The 12,500-nt window shown below is 36.4% G+C and overlaps 1 protein-coding gene across 1 annotated transcript in view; it reads right to left on the bottom strand.

Annotated features, from left to right (window-relative positions):
* LOC107660078 (dedicator of cytokinesis protein 9-like) overlaps nt 1–12,500 on the bottom strand; it is an 86,564-nt gene that overhangs the window by 18,519 nt on the left and 55,545 nt on the right. The window contains exons 13-34 of the mRNA XM_016449294.1: nt 12,416–12,500; nt 11,986–12,068; nt 11,775–11,897; nt 10,677–10,756; nt 10,350–10,540; nt 10,086–10,151; nt 9,791–9,883; nt 9,010–9,121; nt 8,665–8,783; nt 7,378–7,464; nt 7,162–7,254; nt 6,951–7,066; nt 6,790–6,859; nt 6,553–6,678; nt 6,379–6,450; nt 5,919–6,065; nt 4,742–4,825; nt 2,974–3,085; nt 1,974–2,152; nt 845–952; nt 631–742; nt 402–520 (exon numbers count right to left, since the gene is read on the bottom strand). The exon at nt 12,416–12,500 is cut by the window's right edge and continues 38 nt beyond it. Of these exons, the coding sequence (XP_016304780.1) occupies nt 402–520; nt 631–742; nt 845–952; nt 1,974–2,152; nt 2,974–3,085; nt 4,742–4,825; nt 5,919–6,065; nt 6,379–6,450; nt 6,553–6,678; nt 6,790–6,859; nt 6,951–7,066; nt 7,162–7,254; nt 7,378–7,464; nt 8,665–8,783; nt 9,010–9,121; nt 9,791–9,883; nt 10,086–10,151; nt 10,350–10,540; nt 10,677–10,756; nt 11,775–11,897; nt 11,986–12,068; nt 12,416–12,500 (2,377 nt within the window). The remainder of the gene's footprint in view (nt 1–401; nt 521–630; nt 743–844; nt 953–1,973; nt 2,153–2,973; nt 3,086–4,741; nt 4,826–5,918; nt 6,066–6,378; nt 6,451–6,552; nt 6,679–6,789; nt 6,860–6,950; nt 7,067–7,161; nt 7,255–7,377; nt 7,465–8,664; nt 8,784–9,009; nt 9,122–9,790; nt 9,884–10,085; nt 10,152–10,349; nt 10,541–10,676; nt 10,757–11,774; nt 11,898–11,985; nt 12,069–12,415) is intronic.

The following is a 12,500-nucleotide window of genomic DNA, read 5'->3' on the forward strand; positions in this document are numbered from 1 at the left end:
AGATTCTGGAAACGAGATCTAAATTTAGCGGGAACGGTCGGGTCGGGAAGAAAATTATTCTAAGCGGACAGCGGGTGAACAAAGAGTGAATATATAGCGGGAGCGGGTGGGTGCGGAATAGAACCTTGCGGGAGCGGGACTAAAAAAACAGTCCCGCGCAGACCTCTACATCACAGCTCCAGTTAAAGGCGCCCTGAGCACATGTGGAGGAGGAAGGAACTCCCCCTGAACATTTAATACCTCCATTTAACATTGTTTTTAAAAGACAAAGTCAAGTCAAATTTAATTTTGTAAAGCGCTTTTCACAATGCAAATTATGAAAGCAGGAGATTCTATTTAAACGAGGCAGATAAGAGATTATTTTGGGCCTGATGGACACCATCACTGTTATTCTACTTCACCTTATCAAGAGAGCTGGTCTTCTCAGGGATGCTGTTTCCTGAGTCTGTGCTGACCAGAGAACCTCGAGAGTCAGCGTGGCGCACAGAGCCAATGTTAGGCGTAGAGGTGTGAGGAGAGGCTACACACAGAATAAACTTCATTCATATAACTAATACCATTCATTCATCACTATTGCTAGAAGGTGAAAGGCCTGAGTTGCTGGTAGGTTTTAATTTGCTCATCACTCACCAGTTCCTGAGATGACCCCAAATACATCTTTATGAAGGCTGTTGTCAAGGTTACCAACAGGCTTTTGGGGTGTTACTGTAGAGATGCTTGCAAGATGTTCATCTCGCCCATTCTGAGGAGAAATAGCAGAGAGATGGCATGTGAAATATAAGGGTTGCTCAAGTTGTGAATAATAGACTGATGAGAAAGAGAAAAAGAACACAAGATGATTCACCTGGTTGGTGTTAAAATTAAACGTGTCTCTCACATTTAATCTGTAAACGTTCTCCTGCAGTAACCCAAACAAGGGTAGATAGAGTGTCGCCAACCTGGCCTGCTGACTCTGTGCACACATACATATTTACCGGTTAAAATCAATGTCTGTTTAAGGCACGTCTATTCACCCCGTGGTAATCTTGAAAGTGCTTCCAGGCACTGTTTTTTAAATAGGCAACTGGCATACAAGTACAGCCCCCTATGTACTTGAACTGGGAAAAAACTAAATATACAAAATAAGATTATGGTCAATACTATTCAAAATTTTGGGTTCATTTTTTTCTAAAAAATTTATACTTTTATTCAGTAGGAACACATTATATAATCAAAGGTGACTATTACATTGTTACAAAATAATTATATTTGTGTATTCATCAAAGAATCCTGAAAAACAATGTATCACAGTTTCCACAATAATATTAAGCAGAACAACCATTTTCAACATTGATAATAATAAATGTTTCTTGAGCATCAGATCAGCATATTAGAATGATTTCTGAACGTTCATGTGACACTGAAGACTGAAGTAATGACTGCTGAAAATTCATTAATTACATTTTAGAATGTATAAAAATAGAAAACAGTTTCCAATAATATTCCAGAATATTAATGTTTTTACTGTATTTTTAATTAAATAAATACAGCCTTGGTGAGCATAAGAGATTTCTTTCAAACACATAAAAAATGTAGTGACCCCAGACTTTTGATTGATAATATATAGTTAAATCAGACATAAAATTTGTCTTTAAAGCTCAAATCATGTTTAAAGCTAAATTTCTCAGGCTGTCAAACAAAATGGGTATGTACATTCTAGAGTAAAAATTAAAAAAACACAGTCAGTGCCTCTATCAAAAAGTTTATTGCCTATTTTAACTGAAAGGCAGGGCTTCCATACCGCATGTTACGGTTTCCCATAATCATGTTTCCACCTACTATATATTACTGTTATATAATACATATTTATTTGTTAAACCACTGTAAGTTGCTAAGGCAGTTACAAAATTAAGAGAACCCTTAGTGCAAACACCCTTAATTTTAAATCAGTTCTTTTTCTTAACTTGAGGGGTTTGTTGCAACTGGGCACTGACCTTTGAGGCATAGCGATCGTCAAATGTGTGTTTGATCATCAGACTCTTGAGAACCTGAATGGCGATCTGACGGACTTCCCCAAACTCCTGAAGAGCCCCACACACCTCCCTCAATAACAAACCCACTAGGAAGTGATTCCTGCAGAAATCATCCGTCAGTGAATAGTCCAACTGTAGATCTATGAGGACACAGAGAAAAGCACGAAAAAGAAAGACGTCACACCACAAACACTGAATGTAACCACCAGCTAATTTAAAACTGTGTTTGAAAGTTTCAGCTCAAATATCCTGCTTAAAAGATGAAAGAAAAATAGTTGCTGCTTTGTATTTAACAATGCCTTAAACAACAGTTCTACAGCTTTTTATAATAAAACCAAAAGCAATTATTTGAAAATTATGCACTTTAAATTACAATTTCACTGATACAGGAAATCACAATAATCACACATACACAAGATGATTTCACAGGCAGACTCAACAGCCAGTTCATGGACAGTTATTACAAAACAAAGGTAAATAGAACAGTTTTAAACACCCAATCAAACATCTAGACTCATGAATGAATTAGCTTATATTGCACATCAACATATGTAAGACGGACTGGAGTAGGTCCATTCCACATCAGGAATGAAACCATCATGGCAGTTATGACACTGAAGAGAGACATGGACTGTGTCATTAAGATTAAACACATGAACATTGTTCAGTGCCTGGCAAGCAGGACTGCTCACCTACTCTTCTGGCATGAGTCTCCTTAATGTGACACAGAAAAGCTAGCACACACAGATAAAGAAGAAACAGTGGAAAGGCACAGCAGAAGACAATCATATGAGCAACAGGTACAGAATGCTCAAAGGATAGAAGCCACAAAGAAAGGAAAGAAGAATTCAATTAAATCTAATTCTCCTGATGAACAACTTAACATTTCAAGAGAGACACAAGACAATTTCTTAGACTATTTCAACAACAGGTGTGCTGTAGAATACTGCTGTATGTTTACCTTGAAACCTCTGAATGCGGCCCTTCCCAAAAGGCATGGGCAGATTGAGGGGGACGTAGTGTTCATGATTACACACCACCCGCAGAAACTCAAACTTAAACTCATACAGCGTCTGCAAGACACAAAGAGACACCCATATTATATATTATATTATATTATAGTTTGGAATCAATATGATTATTTTAAAAGAAAGCAATACTTTTATTCAGCAAGGATCACATTAAATTGATCAAAAGCAAAAACATTTATAATTTTACAAAAGATTTTTATTTCAAATAAATGTTTTGAACTTTCTTTTTATCAAAGAATCCTAAAAAAATATATATCATGGCTTTCACAAAAATATTAAGCAGAGCAACTGTTGATAATCAACACTGATAATGATAATGAGCACCAGATCAGCATATCTGAATGATTTCTGAAGGATCATGTGACATAGAAGACTGGCGTAATGGCTGCTGAAAATTCTGTGTTGCTTGCCACCAAAATATATTAAAATAGAAAACAGTTATTTTAAATTGTAACAATATTTTAAATATGACTATTTTAATATATTTTTAATTAAGAAATGCATCCTTGGTGTAAGAGATTTCTTTCAAAAACATTAAAAAAATCTTACAGACCCTAAACCTCTTATATTATATTATATTATAGCTAACATTTTATAATAAATATATAATAACTCATTAATAAATCATTAACAAGCATTATATAATGCTTAACAGATCATTAGTTAATATACATTCAAATAGCTAGAAACATGAGAATGTGCTTGTAAATGTTTACTACTAATAATAAACTTATTAAACATTATCTAATGATTAACAGATCATTAATTCATGTAAATTAAAATTATTACAAATTTCATTAAACTTTTAGTTCATATAATCATGCACTTTTTGTGTTTAGCAAGCATTTATCAAAACTTAACTAACCACCTTTTCTATAAACGTTGTTACAGTAGCTAAAAGTCCATTTATAAATGATGAATAGTCTCAACTTTATATTGGGTACTGCAAAAACATAAGCAAATGATTGGTAATGATGAGTAAAGAGGGTGAATTTAGGTCAGCTGGACACTTTTTGCCCTCATCTTTTTGAGATGACTGCTCGTAAAAGTACTAATGATGAGTAAATGTTTATAAAAATGTACAAAAGACGAATAGTTTCCACTTTAGATTGGGTACTGCAAAAACATGAACAGATAATTAATAAATGATTTGTTAAGATGTGTAAATACTTGAAGTCTACAAAACAAAGACCAAATATATGACCTTTACGGACTGTGATTATGAGTTAATGAATAATATATTAACATGAATGGTTTGTGAAGTGCTTAAAATGAATAATTAAGCTATTTTTTCACAACATTTGTAAATGTAAAATCATTTGTAGATTTTTTAAAAAGTGCATGATCATATGAAATTAAATTTATGACATTTGTAAACATTATCGAATGACCCGTTAAGCATTATACAATGTTTGTTAATGATTTATTAATGAAGCTTTAATCATTGTAAACCATCTGTCAAAGTCATTTGAAGATTTTTAAAAAGTGCATGATCGCATGAATTGAAAGTTTAATGACATTTGTAAGCGTTTGATGATCTGTTAATCATTAGGCAATGTTTAATACATTTATTAGTAAACATTAACGAGCACATAATCTCATATTTCTAGCTATGTGAATATTAACTAATGATCTGTTAAGCATTATAATGTTTGTTAATTATTTATTAATGAAAGTTATTATAAAGTGTTACCGTACCTTGGGATCTCCAGGTACAAAACAGGAGATGTAGTTGTTTATCTGCTTGAAGACAAATCCTCGATCCATAAAGGTAAAACAGCGCTGTAGGGCAGTTAGTGAGAAGACACTGTTGTTAAATGTATTCAAATCGTCATTAATGATATACTATGAGGGGCCGTACAAACCATAATTCATTCTGGCACTCTCACACACTTACATTCTCCTTTCACATACAAGGCGGATTCGAACTCGGTTCGATCGCGTCAAAAACACCACGGTGCGCACTTTACCATCTACACCACCGAAGCTGATTATTAAGTATCGTCTTTCATAGTGTTGACTATTGCTATAACACGTTTGTGGGTGGAGCTACTGTAAATAGCCTCTATCAACAAGGCGGGCTATTTCCACTTAGTGTAAATAGACACTCCGGGAAAAAAATCCATAGACGCTTATAATGCGTGTATCTGGCAACTCGACTGAGGCTGAGCCCGCGTCCTCAATCACAACTCGCTCAAGGGACGAGGCCATGTAACCTTTCCACGATGATAATATATATATATATATTTTTAATCCAAATAGCTTGCTGAAATACTTATGCGGCCGCCTCATCTACGTCAGCCATGCTGATCATGACCTGTCCCGGTGACCCTGATCGCGCCTGACCTGCCTTCCGTTTCCACTATACTCCTTCCGTTTCCACTATACGCCTTCCGTTTCCACTATATGCCTTCCGTTTCCACAATACGCCTTCCGTTTCCACAATACTCTCTCTCACACATACATACATTCTTCTCTTACATACACATATTTTCTTCAGACATACACACATTCTATATATATATGTATGTGAAAGGAGAATGTATGTGTGTGTGAGAATAGAAATGTATGCATGTGAAAGGAGAATGTATGTGTGTGTGTGAGAATAGAAATGTATGCATATGAAAGGAGAATGTAAGTATGTGAAAGCAAAAATATATGCATGTGAAAGGAGAATGTATGTGTGTGTGAGAGTAGAAAGTGTGTGAGAGTGCCAGAATGAATTATGGCTTGTACGGCCCCCCCTAATATACAACTCTCAATATCAAATACAACTCTCAGCAACTCAGGATGTCTCATAGACAAGATGTCTCTTTGCAGACAAAACGATCAAATATTGATCAGTGCTTCAGTGTGTAAAATCAACTGGCTATACCTTTATGAAGACGGCCAGGCTATGGTTGGCATTGCGGGCAGCATCCAGATTGTCCTTATACTTCTGGGTGATGTGAGGCATCAGCATGTTCACAAGTGTCTCCACAGCGTGGTGGAACGAAGCTGTGAATCGCTGGTTCCTGGACAACTACACACACAACACAGCTAAGACAATTAATAACTGGAACATGGTAAACTGCCTAATACAGCAAAAAGCACGGTAAACAGTTTCCAGAATCCACAGTTATTGCAGGTACCTTTACTATGGTAAAACCTTAATACAGGGTATCTTTCAAGAGAGTGAGAAGCTTTCAGAATCTTTTTTATTTTGGATAATTTCCATTGTTGATAACAGTGAAGGCAAATACCAAGTTTTCACTGTTTTAACCAGCATATTTTGGCAAAAACTATGGTTACCACGGTAAATTTTTAGTAAAGTAAAGGCATATAATTGTGTTTACCTTGACCTTGCCACTTTCCATCAGGTACTGTGCCATTGACTTCACCAGGGCTTCAAAAAAATACCACGAATACTGAAACACCGGAGTAAACATTTCAACCATTGACAAATAGAACTCATAAGAAACTTGCTGAGATTTAAGAGTTTTAAAACAGAAACTTTAAAACAAAACTACCTTGAGAAGCTTGTTGCTGGTTAGGAAGTCGGTTGAAGGCTTTAAAATGGATGTCATGGCTTTGGCCAGTTCCTCATGCACTGTCTTACTGTAATTGGTTGAATAGGACTCTGTTTTAAACACGTACTGGAATAACAGGAATAAAATCATGTAACCAAGATCTACTTTAGAAACTGAAAAAAATATGACAGTGTACATTGCAATGAATAGGGTTGAATGTTTCAGAACTTGATTTACCTTCACATAAGACCTCAAGTAGTGTTCTAGACCCTCTTCGTGGCACTGAGCAACAATGTGGACCATGACCCTGTAGGGGAGACAAACAGACAACAAGAGGGTATGTGAGACAGCAAGAGAAAGACCACATGTTCTGATTTTGGCGACTCCTATTCTCTCACCTGGTGGTGTTTACAGCCACATCCTCATTACTGGTGCTGGTCAGAACATGAACCAGCTGGTTTAAAATAGTCGGCAGGAAGTTGATCATAACATGACCTTCCATGGCATGAAGACTCTGGGGATTTATGGGTAATGTTCTGTCATTTAACCCACCATAATAAGAATAATTAATGCAGAAGAATCCTGCTTCTCTAACTTCTCCATGCTCACCTTGAGGTATTTGACAAGCTCACCCTCAGTTGGACGGGTGGCACCAGACTGCATACTCTGGAAATGATGAAAAAAATTGTGCAGGTGCTGATCCTGAGGAGGTGAAAAGACATGCTTAAATTAGATAAATATGGAACCTATATATATATATATATATATATATACAGTATATGTATGTGTGTGTGTGTGTGTGTGTGTGTGTGTGTGTAGTCATACCTGAGTGTAGATGGTAGAGACCAGATGTGTAGACACTTTGAAAAGAAGACGTCCTCCATCCACCCACTTTATCTCAGGACTAGAGTGCTGCAAACACAACACCCATAAAACAATATCATGTTTAAACAGTTTATTTTGATTATCCTGACAGATCATCCACTGAAAGATCAATTTAATGTATTTCTCATATACAGCAATGAGATTAAATGAAGGGAAAATGGAGACTTTTGTTGAATTTGTCCCATGCTTGATATAAAGCCATGCCTTCTCATATTTCCTAATTTAATTTTCCTGAGAAAAGAGCCAACTAATCTTTTGTATTTGTGTATGTCTTAATGTGTTTCAAAAGGGATCCCAACAAAGTCAAAGATTTCAATATGAACTCAAAAAAGTTTCTCATTAAATTAAAAAGACCAAATGATCTGAGCTGCTCTATCCACAGAAGTTGCATAGCTCTCTATCCTCCTAATACTAATACTAATTTGTGCCTAGTTTTATTTCAATAATGACAGCTCTCTAAATAGTTTCAGCATGTTATGGATATGACAATGGTAATGCATTTGGTTATAGCGGACTTGATCTGGTACGCATTCTGGTGCAGTTGTAGAGCAAGTATGGATTGCTACTGCCAATAGACAGACTCACTGCTGTGAGCATATCAGATACTGGATGTTGCTACTTCATGAATAGGCATACATAAATCCTGTAGCAGATCTAGACAGGTGGAGCTGGGGGAGGTGGAAGGTTTTAGAGGAATTTTATAGTGTGCTGCAGGACCAGCTTACAATGAACACTGAACCAGACAATTTGAAATGTTGAGCACACAGTCTAATTGCCTGCAGAATCAGAAGAGGCCAATCAGCTTGTGCGAAGTGATAAATAATGCGGCTGCTATCAGATTGCATATAAAGGACCCATCAGCCTGCACTATCTATCATGACTGAACTAGAACTAGTCATTTATGGAATTTTAGGAAAAATATCTATGACAAAGTTGATTCATCAATGTAACATAACTGCGAGCCCCAAAGAGTCTCCAGTGCTATTAAAGAGCAACCTCTTCCTGTGTAAAACTGATAGTATGCAATACGATCCACTCAGACAAAAGATCAATAAATAATTAGATGTAGATATTCGCAAAGTTTATCCAAATAGCAAATTAGACCACACACGCAAAGGTTCAATTGCTATACAAAGAACAGGTACAGGTTCACATTTGGTCAGCAAATGACAGAAATTTTTGCCAAGAAGGGCAAGTTTTTGTTATGACTGTGCATAGTGGGTTTACCTTGCTTACACCCTCCTGGCAGCTGAGGTAACCATTTGGTAGGTTGGACGCCACAGAGATGTGCTGCTCACTCATAACAACACGACCATCTTTAAGCAGAGGAAGCCAGGCAGAGCCCACTGACAGAGAAACAGACAGACATTGAGAGTACAGTATGTGTTAGAGAAAACATTCAGCACATCCAAAGACTACACTTAATGTGACTGGTTGATTGGTATGCCTCTCTGAAAATGCTGCAGAAATATTATGCATAAAAAAAAAAAAGAAGAAACAAGTTCCTGGAGCTCTACCCCATGCCTCAAAATATTAGCACTATCAGTGACCGAATTACCCAACATGCTGTACCTGGGGTCTCCACTATGTCCCGCTTCTTTGTGCTGCTGTCACAGCTGATGTGGTAAAAAGTGAAGAGCAGGTGATGCTTTTCATGAAGTTGTGTGGGCAACTCAATTTTTATCTGCAGTACACAAACACACACACACAATATGATTTAAAGAAAAAAAAAAAAACTAAAATATATAAGATCACTTTGAAACATGATTAATATCTTCAATATCTACACAACAAATGTGAGGTAAAGAAGGACATAATCATGAATAATTAAAAGATACAAATGTAAACACTGATTATGTACATTTGAATATACAGTGATCAACTTTCTCATATTTGGATACCTCTACACACTATTATCATTACATTCAGTAACTATACACACACAGCATATCTGGAATTTGGAATATCTGAGACTACTTGTGAAAATTATTAAATGTTGTGTATGTATAAAAATTCCCATTAAAATATGACTATTTTGTTATTATTATTATTATATGAACATACAAGAATTTGAGTGAAAAGTAAAATTTTAGAATTTCTTAGTATTTCGTTTGCCCCCCTTTGGTTCTACTGACAGCAGTACTCAGGTTATTTGTGCAAGTTTGTGCAAAACCTTATGATAACACCATAACATTTTTGTTTACAATTTTTCTAAATCTTAAAACTTTTTTCAGTTTTAAATTTTGAACTCCTGTTTTTCAATATGGTCTCAAACATTTGAACCCCACTGTATACAGCATATTACTTCCTGCTTGGCCCACTATAAAATATATATTGGCGTCCCATTCATCACCTCATCATAAAACTCTGGGTTCTGCTGGTGGTGCAGTACTGCTGCATAGGCATGTTTGGTGAAGAGAGGACCTCCTGGACGACCATAGATACACTATACATAACAGGGACACACAAACACAGTGATTTTTTTTTTTAAGTTAAAGTTAAGTTGGCCTTTTTAATTTTATATCAACAGGGCAATGCAAGAAAGGACAGAAAACAGTGAGAAAGGAGAGAGGGGAACAGAGTCTGGAAAAGACCTTGAATATTTATTATATATCAGTCATAAGAAAGGGCTTGGGGCAGCCTTGTACCTTCAAAGGTTGGGCATCCTCTTCATCTGACTCTCTGAATTCCACACATACTGCGATGTTCCTTGCCTGAGTCACATAAGACAAAGACAGAACATGAGCCAAACAACGACTTACTATCGAATCCCTAAGTGCATGTTTTATGAGTGGCAGGTGTGAGCCTTCATTACACTGACCATCTCATATGTCAATACATTTGGCTGAGGGCACTAATTTTAAAAGAAAATGGAAAAAGCAAGAAGCTTTCAGCTGATAATGCTAGTGTACCTTGGCAAAAGACTTCTGGTTGTCATATTTGAGGTGTTTGGGATAGACATAGAGATGATTGTTGTAGGTGGTGAAAGGCTGAGAGCACTTGGCAATACAGGGAACAAACTCCTCCACCTCCAACAGAACACCGGTGCTCGGCCCATTACTCTCAAAAGGCCTCACTGGGATGTAGGATGGAGTGACACAATCTAGCCAATGGTGAGGAGAAAATCTGAGTTCAAGTGACCAATTCATTGCACACAAGGAAGGCACAGAGTTTCAGGAAATCTCAGAGAAGACATACATTATGTTAGGATTACATTAACAAATAGTTTGAAGACTTACTAGCCACATCAGGAGGGACATTATCAACGGTCACATCCAGGTTACCCAAGATGATGGGTAGTTTAGCCATCTTCTCAGGTCTGTGAATACCATTTAGACATATACACTAGCAGTCAAATATTTAATTTATTTATTTATTTTTGTGTTGTCTCTTAAGCTCACCAAGGCTGCATTAATATTGTGAAAAAATTGTTACGATGTAAAATAACTGTTTTCTATTTTAATATATTTTTAAATGTAATTTATTCCTGTGATGGCGAAGCTGAATTTTCAGCAGCCATTACTCCAGTTTCACATGATCCTTTAGACATCTTTGTAATATGCTGATATGATGCTTATTACTATCATCAATGTTGAAAACCCTTTTTGAGGCAAGGATACATTAAACTGATCAAAAGTGACAGTAAAGACATTTATAATGTTACAAAAGATTTATTTGAAATAAATGCAGTTCTTTTGAACTTTGCATTAATCAAAACAAATATCACAAATAAATATTAAGCAGCAAAAAATATGTTAAACATTGATAATAATAAGAACCATTATTAATAATTGAGAACCAATAATAATTGATAATAACTGAGAAACAAATGAGCATATTAGAATGATTTCTGAAGGAGCATTCTGAAGGACACTGAAGACTGGAGTAATGGCTGCTAAAAATTCAGCTTATCCATCCGAGGAATAAATTACATTTTAAAACATATTCAAATAGAAAACAGTTCTTTTATACTGTAATAAAATTTCACAATATTACTATTTTAATATATTTTTGAGAGACCTCTTTCACAGATCTCTTTCAAAAACATTTAAACATCCTAATTATTCCAAACTTTTGACATGTAGTGTACAGTACATTTATATTTGAAGCTCATATATCTGTAGGAGGCCTGAAAAAGTGCCCCTCTGAGAGGCACTACAAAACACATTCCTAACAGTGGGACCGTCCACAGCTGCAAAAACACTGCAGAAGAATATGATGTTCAGAAAATATTTCCATTTAAAATCCATTGTTTTAATATACTGAATCTACTGTACTGTAAAAGGGACAGGAATCTCTAGTGAAGACAAGTCTGATGACATGAGGTGAATACTGACTTCCTAAAATCCGCCAGCAGTTTGAAAAGATCCTCTTCTGAGAGTTTATTACTGTCTTGCCGGTACAGCGCGGAGAACCGAGCGCTTTTATCCAAAGTCCCCGAGGCATCTTTAAACACAGGCCTATGGAAAAGAACAAAAAGATTAAATATTGTGTTTGACACTACACACAGAGAGAAGAACAGAACCTTTCCAGGCTGTTTTGGCTCACCGAGCTGCCCATGCGAAAGGCATCCTGTACTGGCCCAGTCTGCTGCAGGCCATCTTGGCATTCTTCAAAACCTTCTGAGCAACCTGTGAAGCAAAACACACACATTGTTCCCCACAACCTCTCCAGAGACATTTTATTAACAGTGAACTGGGCAGACAGCACGTTCCTAGCAGTTATGCGGGGGTTTTGGATGGTATCGTTGTGTAGTTTTAGGCAGGATATTGAAGGGGTCATTATGGGATGTGGTAGAATTGTTTGAAAGTTTATGGCTAAGCCCTGATAATCCTTTTCCTTATCCTTGCAATAAGCACTTATTGTTTTGATTGACAGTGTGTATTTGGTTCTTGTGTTTTGTTTGGTATATGAGTGTGTGTATGTTTGGGTCAGCTGTTTTGTTTATGTATGTGTGTAGTTGTGTTAGGCTCATTGCCTTGCTGGAGTCGGAGCTCTTCATGTAGGGCTCAGCGCAGTGAGTAATCCCTCCCTGCAGAACTTTCTCGATTCGAGCAACCAGG

This window comes from Sinocyclocheilus anshuiensis, unplaced genomic scaffold (assembly GCF_001515605.1).
Source record: "Sinocyclocheilus anshuiensis isolate Anshui unplaced genomic scaffold, SAMN03320099.WGS_v1.1 scaffold55, whole genome shotgun sequence".
Classification (NCBI taxonomy): Eukaryota; Metazoa; Chordata; class Actinopteri; order Cypriniformes; family Cyprinidae; genus Sinocyclocheilus; species Sinocyclocheilus anshuiensis.